The sequence below is a fragment of the Phaseolus vulgaris genome, chromosome 8, assembly GCF_000499845.2.
Source record: "Phaseolus vulgaris cultivar G19833 chromosome 8, P. vulgaris v2.0, whole genome shotgun sequence".
Classification (NCBI taxonomy): domain Eukaryota; kingdom Viridiplantae; phylum Streptophyta; class Magnoliopsida; order Fabales; family Fabaceae; genus Phaseolus; species Phaseolus vulgaris.
In genome coordinates, this window is record NC_023752.2 from 3,248,642 (window position 1) to 3,261,324 (window position 12,683).

Here is a 12,683-nt window from a genome sequence, read left to right on the forward strand (position 1 = left end):
TGAATTCAAAAGATAAATAATCAAAGTAAGTTATTTTTTAAGATACAAAATCAAAATAAATCTTAAAATAAAATAAATATAATTTAACCATCTTTAGACTCCCACTGTTGCATGAATATTAAACTTATCCCAAAAACACTATTGTCCACGAACGAATATGGCTTTAAGGAACTTTCGCATGTCCTCTGGAACACGTAGTCTCAAAAGCCTTGAAGCAATGTTCATTTGGGTTCAAGAAAAATATAAGATTCCAACGCAAAACAAACCAGGCATTGACAAGTGGATGTTTCTGTGGGGTTTCATCATCGCCACCAAAAAAGGCGGGAGAGCAAACTTGATCGGTAGTTTATTTTGTTTTTTTTTTGTCGGGTACCATGTTGTTCATATTCACATATACACAAATTCCTTCCTTGCATTTGTATCATGAATCTTTCCCGCAACTGTACTCAGTGATGCTTTCATAGCCAGGTTTCTCTCTTTCCACAAACTCTTCAATTTCTATCATTTGGTCCATACTTCATACATATATCATTTTGTTTTAATATGAAATCTACCCAATTGGTTGTTATCATAACATAACTAACAAAAGTTTGCAAAGCAACATATCCTTGCATGATGTATGGTTACAGGAAGTTTTGTTAGAAATTGTATAAAGAAATCTTTTGATGTAGATCTGTTTTGTGATATGTGAATATATCTGGCAGACCTTTTGAAATCTGGAGCCGCTATCTTGTATCGACCTTGTACAGTTCTATCTTCATGTTGAATTAATGGATGTAAATTAATGGAAAGTTTTTAAGATTGCTTTTGACGAAGATTTGTACCCTTAATGGAGTTCTTGGGGTTTGTGAAATGATAAACTTTCTTCTGGGTGTAAGGTAACCTGTAATGCTCACTGAGTCACAATTATATAGTGTTTTCCTATAGACTTAGAATGTCTCAAAGTTTTTGTTTCTAGATTTTCAATTTAATAATTGAACGATTGTTTGCAAGATACCAGTAAAGTTTAATAATTAATCAGTCCATTGCATTGGCTGTATACATGTGTATAGACTCAAAAATGTTGGTGATGGCTGATGCAATATAAGAACATTATTGGAATTTGAATTTGACTATAGGTGGAGGCTACCCTCCACTTATAAACTCGATTTTGAACTTGTATAATTAGCATCAGACATTAGTATAAACGTTAAGGCTATATAATACTTATAACTTTTGAAAGTCCAAAACTTCATCTATACCATCATAATGTTCTCTACTATCTAAGTTTTAACAGCAGAAGGACAATGGGGTTTGTAGTCCTCGTATGCATGTTATGCACTTCGTTTATTGTGTGGAAAGCTCAATATCCTTTAGCTCATAGTGCATTTCAATGGCCAATTTTCTTAAATTTTTTCTAAGTCACAGTTTTTTTCGTCCTTATTTTTTGAGGTGATTTTGTTCAAAGAGACAATCTTGTTACGATTCAACTATTGACAGTTCCATTTATTTGATTTCAGGAGTCACGACTGCTGTTGTGTTGTGAGTTACACAGAGTTGATCTGCTGGTTTTGAAGCAGATTTCAATAATGATTCTTGCTGCTCTTCTAACTTCAGTTGGAATTAACCTTGGGCTATGTTTTATATTTTTCACCCTCTACTCTATATTGAGGAAACAACCTTGTAATCTTAGTGTCTATGCTCCACGCTTAGTTTTTGAAAGAAAACGTCAAGAGGGTGGTCAATCTAACTTGGAACGTTTATTAGCTACTACTGATTGGGCCAGAGAAGCATGGGAGACCACTGAAGAAGAATTTTTATCAACTGCTGGCTTAGACGCTTTTGTCTTTATGCGCATATTTGTCTTCAGGTGTTTTAAATTATTCAAATGGCTAGATTTAAAGAACTTTCATGTCATTTTTTTAAAACTCATTGCATTGGCTAACCAAGCCTCTTTTACTAATTTTGATGGACATTCCAACATCATGAGTGGAACTTATCTATGTTTATGCAAGTTCATACATAAAGGTAAACATGTATATGTGGTTTCTGCATCAGAACTGGATTCCCTTTGTTGTAGTAAATTTAATTCAAATGTGTATTCATTAGTTAACTCAGACTAAATTTTATCAGTGATCACTGTCTCTCTGACTACTTTTATATCAACATTTCTTCAAAATATATACTGGTCTTTCAATTTTCTGTCACCATGTTGTATGTTTTTGAAGGGATACTTCTTTCGTTTTTTTATTGGTAAGAAATGAAAGAATTAATTGAAACATTTAAAGATGTTCCAACCCTGTTAAAAAAAATAATTGTGCTAAGAAACATGAACACAGTCCAAAAGAGTATAAAACGTCCTGCTGTCAAAACATGATCACTTCTTTTGCTTACTAATGTTTTTCCTCTTTGTACATTGTGCAGTTTAAAAATATTTACTTTTGGTGGAATTGTGGGGCTACTCATTCTTCTTCCAATTAATTGTATGGGGAGTCAGCTTCGTGATGAATCTGATTTTCAAAACAAATCTTTGGATTCCTTCAGTATTTCAAATGTCAACAATGGTTCAAACAGGTGAATATTATTGATCAAGATGGTCTTAACTCTTTAGGTATTATTATTTCTTATAAATATCAGCCCTATATGAATTATTAACTTAATATTTTTGTTTCAACATCAAATTTAAGAAGTCTCGTTTCTTTGATTGATGAATCTCATATATGTAAAGTTTATTCTACGTTTATATGAAATATTGGGATGTGTTTTGTGATGAGTAGAATTGAAGCAACAACATATGCTATTTTTTTCATCGTGCTTACGTGAATTAGACCAAAGTATACTCTTCTTTTACTTTTTCACTTGCATGGTGGGATTGAAGTGCTTAAAAGGTATAAAACCAGCTATGGATGTGTTATGAAGACAATCTTATGGATTATGTTCTTTTAACTTGCTGCTGGTTGTATACAATGCTTCGATCTATGTTTGAGACTTAGAAAAATCCTTCTCACTCGGCATAAATAGATAATCTTGCTTTTAGTTACCTAGTTATGAATTGAAGGATATCAACATTTTAACTATTTCAAAGACTCGTCACATCTATTGTGTACAGTCTGCTAACTTTATGGAAGACTGTCCAATAGGGTGAAGACTGGTCCAGAAAGAAACCTACTTGATGTTTTAGAGTTCCAGCACCATGAAAGTCCACTACAAAATATTTTAAAAATTTGTTTTAGCTAAAGTGTTAGAAAGAAATCTTTATGAGAAAATAGGATTGATCCATTCATCTTATCACTAAACGCTGGAAGGGGAAAACTTCTAGGTATGTCAAGAGAATTCGGTTTATGTAATCTCATACCATTATGTGTTGATTTTATCATGTAGTATTATAACATATTACTAGATGGTTCACCTCTCCATCAGGTTGCTGGCTGCATTCAATAGTTAGCCTCTCATTCCCTTTTTCATTTCTCCATTAAAGGTATACCATTGTGGTTTCAACTCTTCATCTGATCACTCTGTTCCCTGTATGAATGGAAGAGGAAGTTCTGATTTACCACTGTCATGCATTTATATTGGGTAGTCCTTGTTTTTAGTTACTATTTTTCTTCCCCAAAATATGCAAGTTCATCCCAGCACTTGTGACAAAAATATATTTGTTTGTTGTAATTACACCATTTGTGAGAATGAAAAGATTTCCTCATGAGTGCTAATGATTTTTATCTATATCATAACATGGTAACTCTGATCGCTAGATTTGGCCTTTCGCAAGGTTATGGATTCACTTTTGTGCCGCATATGTCTTCACTGGAGTTGTCTGCATTCTTCTTTATTATGTAAGTAGTTTTTGTTCAAATTGCTTTCTACATGCACATGATTTTTCCAGCTTTGCTAAATGACAAAAATACAGTGATTGAATTTCATGCTTGATGTTTATTGCCATATGCAGGAGTATGAGTATATTTCATCAAAAAGAATTGCTTGTTTCTATTCATCCAAGCCTGAGCCTCATCACTTTAGTATATTAGTAAGAGGTATTCCTGTTCCAGTTGGAAGCAATTGTAGCGATATTGTTGAGCACTTCTTCCAGGAGTATCACCCTTCTACTTATCATTCACATGCGGTTGTTCGTCGAAGCAGTAAACTTCAAATTCTAGTTGTAAGCAGTTTCATGGAGCTTTAATTGGTTTAAATAGTTTCTCTTGACATTTGCTTAATTTTGTTTTTTAAGTTGTCTATTGTTAACTCAAATTCTTGATCTGGAAATCTTATATGGACTAGAAATTAGAATATTTCATAGTATATAAGTAGGTGCAAACCTCACCTTATAAGCTGGTTTTATGAGGTCGAGTTAGGTTTAAAGTTCACTTCTTAATATAGTATCAGAGCCATTTCGATTTGATCCTATGAATTGTTTGTTGGACTTATCATGCCACCGATTTTATGAGTTTCAATTAGACTTAAAGTCCACTTCTTAATACTTAAATACTTAAAGTATATATGTCTTCTCAATATCTACAATCCATTAAGAGAAAAAGAAATATGGTCGGAAATCAGGAACATTCCTAAAATTAAAAGCAAACACGAGAACAGAAAAACCGAATAAAATAACAGCTAGTGAGTTCATACCATTCTAAACTTCCTGTGAACACCAATGAGCTGAAAGCCAGAGAGGCCAAGAATTCTCTCTTTTTGGAGGCAGAGGGATGATGGTGGGTCTGGATTTAAATATTTTTTACTGTAAAGTTTTGAACTTCTTAGAGATCTCCAATGGGAATAAGAAACCAAAGTGTGGATGCTCTTAGAAATGTATAGTTGTATTGTATCTAACTTCAGTTATTTTTTTCAATATTGCCTGTAGGTCTATATTATACTCGTTTCTTATTAAACTATATTCCTCACAGACAGATGCAGAGAGACTGTACAAAAGGCTTACCCAACTGAATAAAGACAATACTCCTCAACGGCAAAGGCGTGATGGATGTTTGGGACTTTTTGGGCATAAAGTTGATATGTTAGATCATTATGAAAAGACATTGGGAGACATTGCAGACAATGTGAGAATAGAACAGTGTTCAGTGGCAGGAAAGGTAATTTATCTATCATATCTATTAATTTTTTAGGGTTGTTTAATATGTAGTGTGGTTTACACCCTATATGAGAATAAAGCAAATAATTGGTGATAATTTTCATTAAATAATCAATTTACATAAAATCATCAGTAAGTGAAAATATTACCCAAATTGTGTTGTTCATAATTGATTCTGTTCATTCTTACATATCTTTTTAACACCAACACAACATCTGTACAACTCCAATTGAAGATCTATATTAAATTAGATTGGAGAAATAAAATATGAATAAGGAAAAAAGGAAATACAAGAATGAAGGTGTCTAAACCGACTTTTCTATGGATTGATGTTACACATTTTGCTTGGTCTTGTTGACCAATAAATAGACACTTGATTTATTGTATGCTTACACCACAGGAATTATGATTCTACCTTAAGATTTAGTCTCTCTTAAATAGTAAAACCTCAATGTGGACAGAAAGAAAATCAAAGGAGTGGAAAAAACTTGCATCATATAGGGAGAAGTAGAGTCAACTGTATAAATAAATCATTTGGCACAAATTTGTCTAGAAGAAAATAAAAACAAAAAGAAGCATTAAAGATGCATTTGGTTTGAGCGTGGAACAATGAATTCCAATACTGTCAACCACATGCCAAACTGAAATTTTCTTTGTTTTATTGGAAATAAGACTTGATGTACCCATTTATTACTCAATGTCAAACTCAGACCAATAAAAATAAATCAGTCTTGTGACTCATGTAATCAGGCTTGGTTTTGATCAACCTTTGTTTTCTCCTTAACCTATCGGTTGAATAGTAGATATCCGTTATAAAAAGCTTTTGTATCTAAATATTCTATCCTGCAGTAGATATAAATTTTCATGGTTAAATTGAATATCTAATATATATGCACTTTTTAACAACTCTTTCAATTTAAAAGGAAGTTCCTGCTGCCTTTGTCTCATTTAAGTCACGATTTGGTGCTGCAATAGCTCTAAACATTCAAGGAAGTGTCAACCCTACACACTGGATTACTGAGCAAGCTCCAGAGCCTCAAGATGTTTATTGGCCTTTCTTTTCTGTCACATTCATTAGAAGATGGATCAGCAAGCTGGTGGCTTATGTTGCCTGCAATGTTCTTACAATTCTATTTTTAATCCCAGTTGCTCTAGTACAAGGTCTTAGCCATCTTGAGCAGTTGGAAACCATGTTCCCTGCTCTGAAATGCATATTGAGAACGTAAGTAGGAAATGTAATCTTACAATTTAGAATTATACAATCTAATCTTGTTTTAGACTATGTAATCTATAAAGGACCATGTAATCTGAATATTCTAAATTATATAATCGAAAATATATTCTAAATATATTATGATGATATTTTTTACATTATAAGAGTAGTAAAAGAAAGTATAAAGGTGAGGAAGAAATAAACTTATCTGAGAGGACGGTGTAAAAGGTTTATTGGATTAGATAGGTGGATTTTGTGAACTAGTATCAGTGCGCGTACCTAGTTGCACAATTGGATGTATAATGAAATTTTAAGGATTTTGATTCCACTTTGACGGCTTGTAAGTTGCAAGAATGGTTTGTCTTTTTTTATGAGAAACAGTAACTGTTTGGAATGGCAACTAAAGTAGAGCTTCCTCTGTCTGCTTGTTGCAGGGCAATTGTCACCCAAGTTATAACAGGATACCTTCCTATTCTGATTCTTCAGATGTTTCTGTCCTTTGTGCCACCTATTATGATTATGCTTTCATCCTTGCAAGGATGCATATCATGGAGTCAGATACAAAAAAGTGCATGCACTAAAGTATTATGGTTCACTATATGGAACATTTTCTTTACAAATGTATTATCAGGGTCAGTTTTCTATCGATTGACTGTCTTTCTCGAGCCCAAAGAGTTTCCCAGAGTACTAGCTGAAGCTGTACCAGCACAGGTGAGAACAATTACTTGTTTCACAAACTAAACAAACTTCTGCAATATTTTCTATAGATCTCACCATATTGAGGGAATACTTTTCCTTGAAATGAAAATTTAGGCTTATTTGTTGATGCTGTGAGGAAAATGCTTCATATGTTGTGCTTTAAGATGTTCATAATTTTGTACTACATATCTGGTGCAGGCATCATTCTTCATAGCATATGTTGTGACATTCGGATGGACTAACATAGCATCAGAACTCTTTCAATTGATTCCCCTTCTTTACAACTATATTAATATAATTTTTGTTGGAGATAGTGACACTGATGATTTTGAGGCACCATCAATTCCTTACCACAGGGAAATTCCCAGGATTCTTTTCTTTGATCTTCTTGGTGTTACATACTTCGTCCTTGCTCCTCTAATACTTCCATTTCTCTTGGTCTACTTTTGCTTGGGATACATCATTTATCGAAACCAGGTTTGCAAATTGTTTTTTGTTTTCCTCTTTCCATATACACTTTTATCTTCCTGATTTCTCGTATAATATATATTTAAAAGTGAGCACTTTGCAAACTTAAGACGATTTGAGATGCAAATATAAGTGTTATCAAATTATCACAATTTTTTTGTCACATATGGTCTAACTCTATGGCAACTCTGAACACCATTTTTTGAACTTGTAATTGTTAGAGGGTTTCTGTGACTTTGAAAAAATGTCAATCATTTGTTTCCCATGTGATTACTAAAGCTCTTATAATATCTTAAATTTTTGTTTCTGTGACAGCTCTTAAATGTTTATGTGGCAAAGTACCACACTGGAGGAGAGTTTTGGCCTACAGTGCACAACTGCACAATTTTTTCATTGATACTGATGCACATTATAGTAATTGGGATATTCGGGCAGAAGAAGCTTCCACTGGCATCTGCCTTGATTCTGCCTCTTCCTATTCTCACACTTCTATTCAATGAGTATTGCAGGAAACGGTTCTTTCCTATTTTCAAGGCTTTTCCTACCGAAGTATGGTGGTTGTTGACAACTCATTCTATTTCATTTTACTTTTTCTTTTGTTGATTACTATCTCTGTATGTTGTTCATTTCCTTTAGTTGTGAAGTTATGATTATTACTAATGCATTTTTTGCATGCCCTGCTAAGGATTTAATTTTCCATTCTTAACATTGTTACAGATGATTATTCTTTTTTAATTGTGAGTTGTGTTCCCTTTTTTACAATCTGATGAAGCTAAGTCTCCTGCATGCAGTGTTTGATCAAGAAGGACAGAGAAGACCAAAATGAGCCTAACATGTCTGAATTTTATGATAAGTTAGCCATTGCATATAATGATCCAGCTTTGATGCCAATCAAATATTCAGGAAGGGGTGGTAATAGCCACAGGCTTCCTCTACTTAATAACTCAGAAGTTTAAGTTCATAATTAGCTTCCTATGGCTTCACTTTAAGTAACAATGTAGAGTTTAACAGATGGTTTGTGATGCTGGTATAAGACAATGTACCTTCAACTTCTGACTTTCTTTCAGTTTATATTTCATTATCCTGTGTAAGTAATTGCATGTCCTCTTCATATTTGCATGAAATATTGTTGCCACTCATTTGGGAAAAACTTGTCTATACACAATACTAATGAAACAAAAAAGTTGTTCATTAACTAAAATTAATTTTTTGCATAATTTTTTTCATACCTTTTTTATTGTATAGTTAAATATTAACTTTTGTAAAAACTAAGAGTTTTTTGAAAATTAATTTATGCATAAAATAAATATAGATCCAATATTTGACAAAAAATGCTAAAACGATACTATTATACATTCACATTGATTCTCAAATGTCACATCAACATTTAAAAAAACTATTAGATGTCAAATTAATAGATTAATTAAAGTTACACGCCACAGACCAAATCGCAAGCAAATAATTAAATAGATTGAATTCGAAAAACAATGGATAATAGAAATATCAAAGGTGTAATCTCTGAAAAAAATTTAGAAAAAAAAATTGAAAAGATACTCCTAACAAGTTAAATTTGTTTATTCAAAAATTAAAATTTGAATAATATAAGAGAGTTTTTTTTTAATTTTTTTTTTCTATTTGAAAAGCGTTTATGAAATATTTTTTCAATCTATTATAACTTATGCATCATAGGAAGATGAAATAAAATTCGTTTCTTTATTTGCTAAAATTAGACTTTTTACGTTAATTATTAGATACTATTTTAGTGTTATTGACACCATCTCATATCTTATTGTGAAAAGTTCGCTTTAAAACATGAGAAGAATGATATAAATATATCAGCACAAATATCGTGATTTTTTATTTTTATAAAAATATGACAATGACAACTTTCTTTGTTATGTGGGTAGAACAATACCCTCCAAATGTGCTTCAAACTTTATCATTTGCATTCATTTTGTGTGTTTGTTTTATTGTCAACTTTCATATTTGTTTCAGTTTATATTAAGTTAAGACCATTTTTATTTTTGCTGAGTCAAGACAAATAAAATAAGTCCAAATGGACCAAAATTTATCCTGAAAAAGTTTTACTCTGTTCCTTACAAGTGTTTAAGGTAAACAAACCATGAATACTTTCTATTGATCAATCAAAGTTTGATGACACAACATTGTAAAATCATTTGAATAGACTTACTTACTATTAGTTTATATAGTTGTGTCTCAAATCTCCTTGATCCCTAGAAAAATTTGCAAGAAAGAGCAAATCATGGACAGAGTGAAAATCATAATCTTAAAACAAATACTAAATCAAGTATTGTTTTAATATGTAGCACTGACCAATTCAAGCTAGCACTGTAGCACAAAACATATTTAAATTCTTAGATATGTTCACAGAAAGTGAAATCCAAATACCCTTTATCCAGATCCAACCAGCTTGCACCAATTACAAAGTCTGAGCACCTGCCAAATGTTCAGTATAATGCCTAAATTTTACAGAAACAAACAAATGGAGCCAATATCAGTGTGACCTGTTCCCCTCTAGAAACTGAACTATTCCAAGGTTTCACTCACTACACTTCCCCTCCTTATAAAAGCCTAAACAAGCACTAAAAAATCACAGCAAAACCAAGCTCGTTTACCTTGAAAGAACAACTTAGAACCGTAAGAAAACCAAGGAGTGTAACTTGTGAGAGGAAAATGGCAAGGAAGAGAAAGGTTTCTGAAGAAGTTGAAGAGAGAAATCCATCAGAGGAAACCATGGCCTGGGATGAGGTGATGAAGGAAGCTGCTGCACTAGGAAGTGGCAGGAGATTGAGGAAGAGATTTGTTGGGGTGAGACAAAGGCCTTCAGGAAGATGGGTAGCTGAGATAAAGGATACGATTCAGAAGATAAGAGTGTGGTTAGGCACCTTTGATACAGCTGAGGAAGCTGCAAGAGCCTATGATGAGGCTGCTTGCCTTCTTCGAGGTGCCAACACTAGAACAAACTTCTGGCCTACTTCTCAATCTTCCTCAACTCCTGCTCTTCCCTCAAAGATTACCAATCTCCTCCTTCAAAGGCTCAAAGCAAGGAATAATAACACTAGAACAAACCCTTGCACTCTTTCTTCATCTTCCTCCTCCACATCTCTTTCAATCAACCAGCAACAAAGCCAACAAGAAGATGTACGTGGAGCTGAGTCAACATATTTCACATTGGATCAATTCTCAGATTTCCTTAATGACTCTGAAGATTACAGCACAAACAACAATGAGTTTAGTAATGATAGTGCACAGATTGATTGCATCACAAGTAGTCTTGAATCATGTTTGAATGAAAATGATGATTGCAGGGAAAAAGAAAAAGAAATGGAAATGGAATTTGACTTCAACAGTGTGACACAAACATCAAGTGCTGATATAAAGGAAGACAATGAAGAAGGAACTGATTTGAGTACTCAGGATTTTCAGTTCCTGGACAATGTTGTTCCATCCAGTTACCATTATTCACTTTTTGAGATTACTGAAGAGATTGAGGAGCAGTTGGAGCCTGAGAACTATGGTGATGAGCCTTCAATCCTTAGAGAAGTCATGAAGAGAATGAAATATGAGAGGAAGTCTTCAGCTTCCCTCTATACCTTCAATGGAATACCTGAATGTTTGAAGTTGAAACTTGAATCAGGAAACAAAAATAGAGGTGGAGTTTGTATTTCTAATCAACTAACCAACCTCAAGATGGCTTGTAGCAAGAACAAAATTGAGGGTATTGAGAAGAATGAAGAATACATAGAAGCAATGGATATGAAAGAGCCACAAACATCAGTTGGCATGGATTGCTCTTTCCCCTCTTTTTCATCCAGTATTGATGATGAACTGTTACTATGGAATTCACTTGATCTTCCTACTATTTTTTGTGTTAACTAGCTACCATTCAATTGCTTTCATTCATATATGTAACTTTGATGTATGTTATGTACATCAGATTTATGAAATCAAAAATATTTTATAGTAAATACTGTGTAGTTATTTCCTAAGTTCATATGTTATTTATTTCATTAGCCATTCACTATGTATAAAAAAATGTCCTGCTAATGAAGCTGCATCTTTAATTTTTTTAATTTTTAATATAATCATCATCACTTATCATCTTTTCTTCCTTGTTTGTTCAGTTTATATAAGCTCCAAAACTATATTTCAAGAAAATTCTTAGACGATTGAAAGAGTAATTAGTAATTGTTTCATTGTCTACGATTAAAAGAGTAATTACTAATTACTACTAATTGAATAATTGATTCATTGTCTTCGTACTTTTTTTTTAAACTAACTGTAAGTATTTGTTATTTGAATATACATCTTAATTAATAGGTTTAAAACTATGTTGTTCGATCAATATCATAGACCTGTTGCATATTGGGTTTGAATCCACTTCATGTCCATGATTGTTCTATTCTTTCTCTCAGCAACTCCGTTGTGTTGAGGTGTGTAGGGGCAAGTTATGTTATGTTGCAACCCAAGTAATTCATCCTCCTTTTCAAAACCTGACTTCTGTAGTGACAACGATGACATTGAGAAGCTAGATTTTGAAAAGGAGGATGAATTACTTGGGTTTAGGGTTTAGCAACAAGACCGACATGTTCAGGATGTTCTGATATTGTTTATCATATTTTAAAATTGTTCTCGCTCTTGGTGATACAAAGATCATTTATTAAAAAAAAAACTTAATAGTATAAAAATCATTTATTAACAAAAAAAACATTTTGTGCAGTTGATTCATAAACATAGTCATTCTCTAATTAAGGTTAAGCGTAGATTATGATTTATGACTTTTACATTAATCACTTTAAAAATCATATATAGGATAATCAAATTAAACTATTTATTGAAAATAAAAAGAAGAAAAAGGTATACATGGTAATCACAAAATCATTGCCACAAAAGAGGAGAGTAGTATACTATTTTAAATATATGTCTAAAAAGAAATATTACTTACACTTTCTTTATAAAAGTTAAATATAGTTTTTCTAAATGATTGTTAATTTTTCTCAAAGATTATTAATTTTTTTTTCAAGATTTATTGTTGTTTTTATTGTGAAATATTTTCAAATTGAATCAATTTCACATATAAAAGAATGATATATTCTAATAATTTTCATATTACATATATTTGAATGATTTAAAGTTTAAAATAAAATAAAAATTAATTAAAGTTTAAAATAAAATAAAAATTAATTAAGTAAGGACTAAAAACATATTTAACTTTCC

The 12,683-nt window shown here is 32.2% G+C and overlaps 2 protein-coding genes across 2 annotated transcripts; both read left to right on the forward strand.

The window, feature by feature from the left end:
- Positions 1 to 329: 329 nt before the first annotated feature.
- LOC137826659 (CSC1-like protein HYP1) lies at positions 330 to 8,536 on the forward strand. Its single transcript, XM_068632727.1, has 11 exons — positions 330 to 468; positions 1,500 to 1,849; positions 2,404 to 2,553; positions 3,749 to 3,812; positions 3,926 to 4,135; positions 4,881 to 5,066; positions 5,989 to 6,287; positions 6,713 to 6,989; positions 7,176 to 7,454; positions 7,761 to 7,994; positions 8,237 to 8,536. The coding sequence occupies exons 2-11, from the start codon at positions 1,569 to 1,571 to the stop codon at positions 8,399 to 8,401; spliced, it is 2,145 nt and encodes a 714-aa protein (XP_068488828.1). The 5' UTR covers positions 330 to 468; positions 1,500 to 1,568; the 3' UTR covers positions 8,402 to 8,536.
- Positions 8,537 to 10,058: 1,522 nt separating this feature from the next.
- Positions 10,059 to 11,434, forward strand: LOC137826662 (ethylene-responsive transcription factor ERN1-like). The gene has a single exon (XM_068632730.1). It carries the CDS (start codon positions 10,140 to 10,142, stop codon positions 11,343 to 11,345), a length of 1,206 nt encoding a protein of 401 aa, XP_068488831.1. The 5' UTR covers positions 10,059 to 10,139; the 3' UTR covers positions 11,346 to 11,434.
- Positions 11,435 to 12,683: the final 1,249 nt, after the last annotated feature.

Bases quoted from the DNA above. Each gene is read 5' to 3' on its own strand.
- LOC137826659 (XM_068632727.1), top strand. From the start codon at position 1,569: ATGATTCTTGCTGCTCTTCTAACTTCAGTTGGAATTAACCTTGGGCTA. The intron at 6,288-6,712 runs GTAAGTAGGAAA...TGCTTGTTGCAG, and splicing joins CTGAAATGCATATTGAGAAC to GGCAATTGTCACCCAAGTTA. The intron at 7,995-8,236 runs GTATGGTGGTTG...TCCTGCATGCAG, and splicing joins TCAAGGCTTTTCCTACCGAA to TGTTTGATCAAGAAGGACAG.
- LOC137826662 (XM_068632730.1), top strand. From the start codon at position 10,140: ATGGCAAGGAAGAGAAAGGTTTCTGAAGAAGTTGAAGAGAGAAATCCA.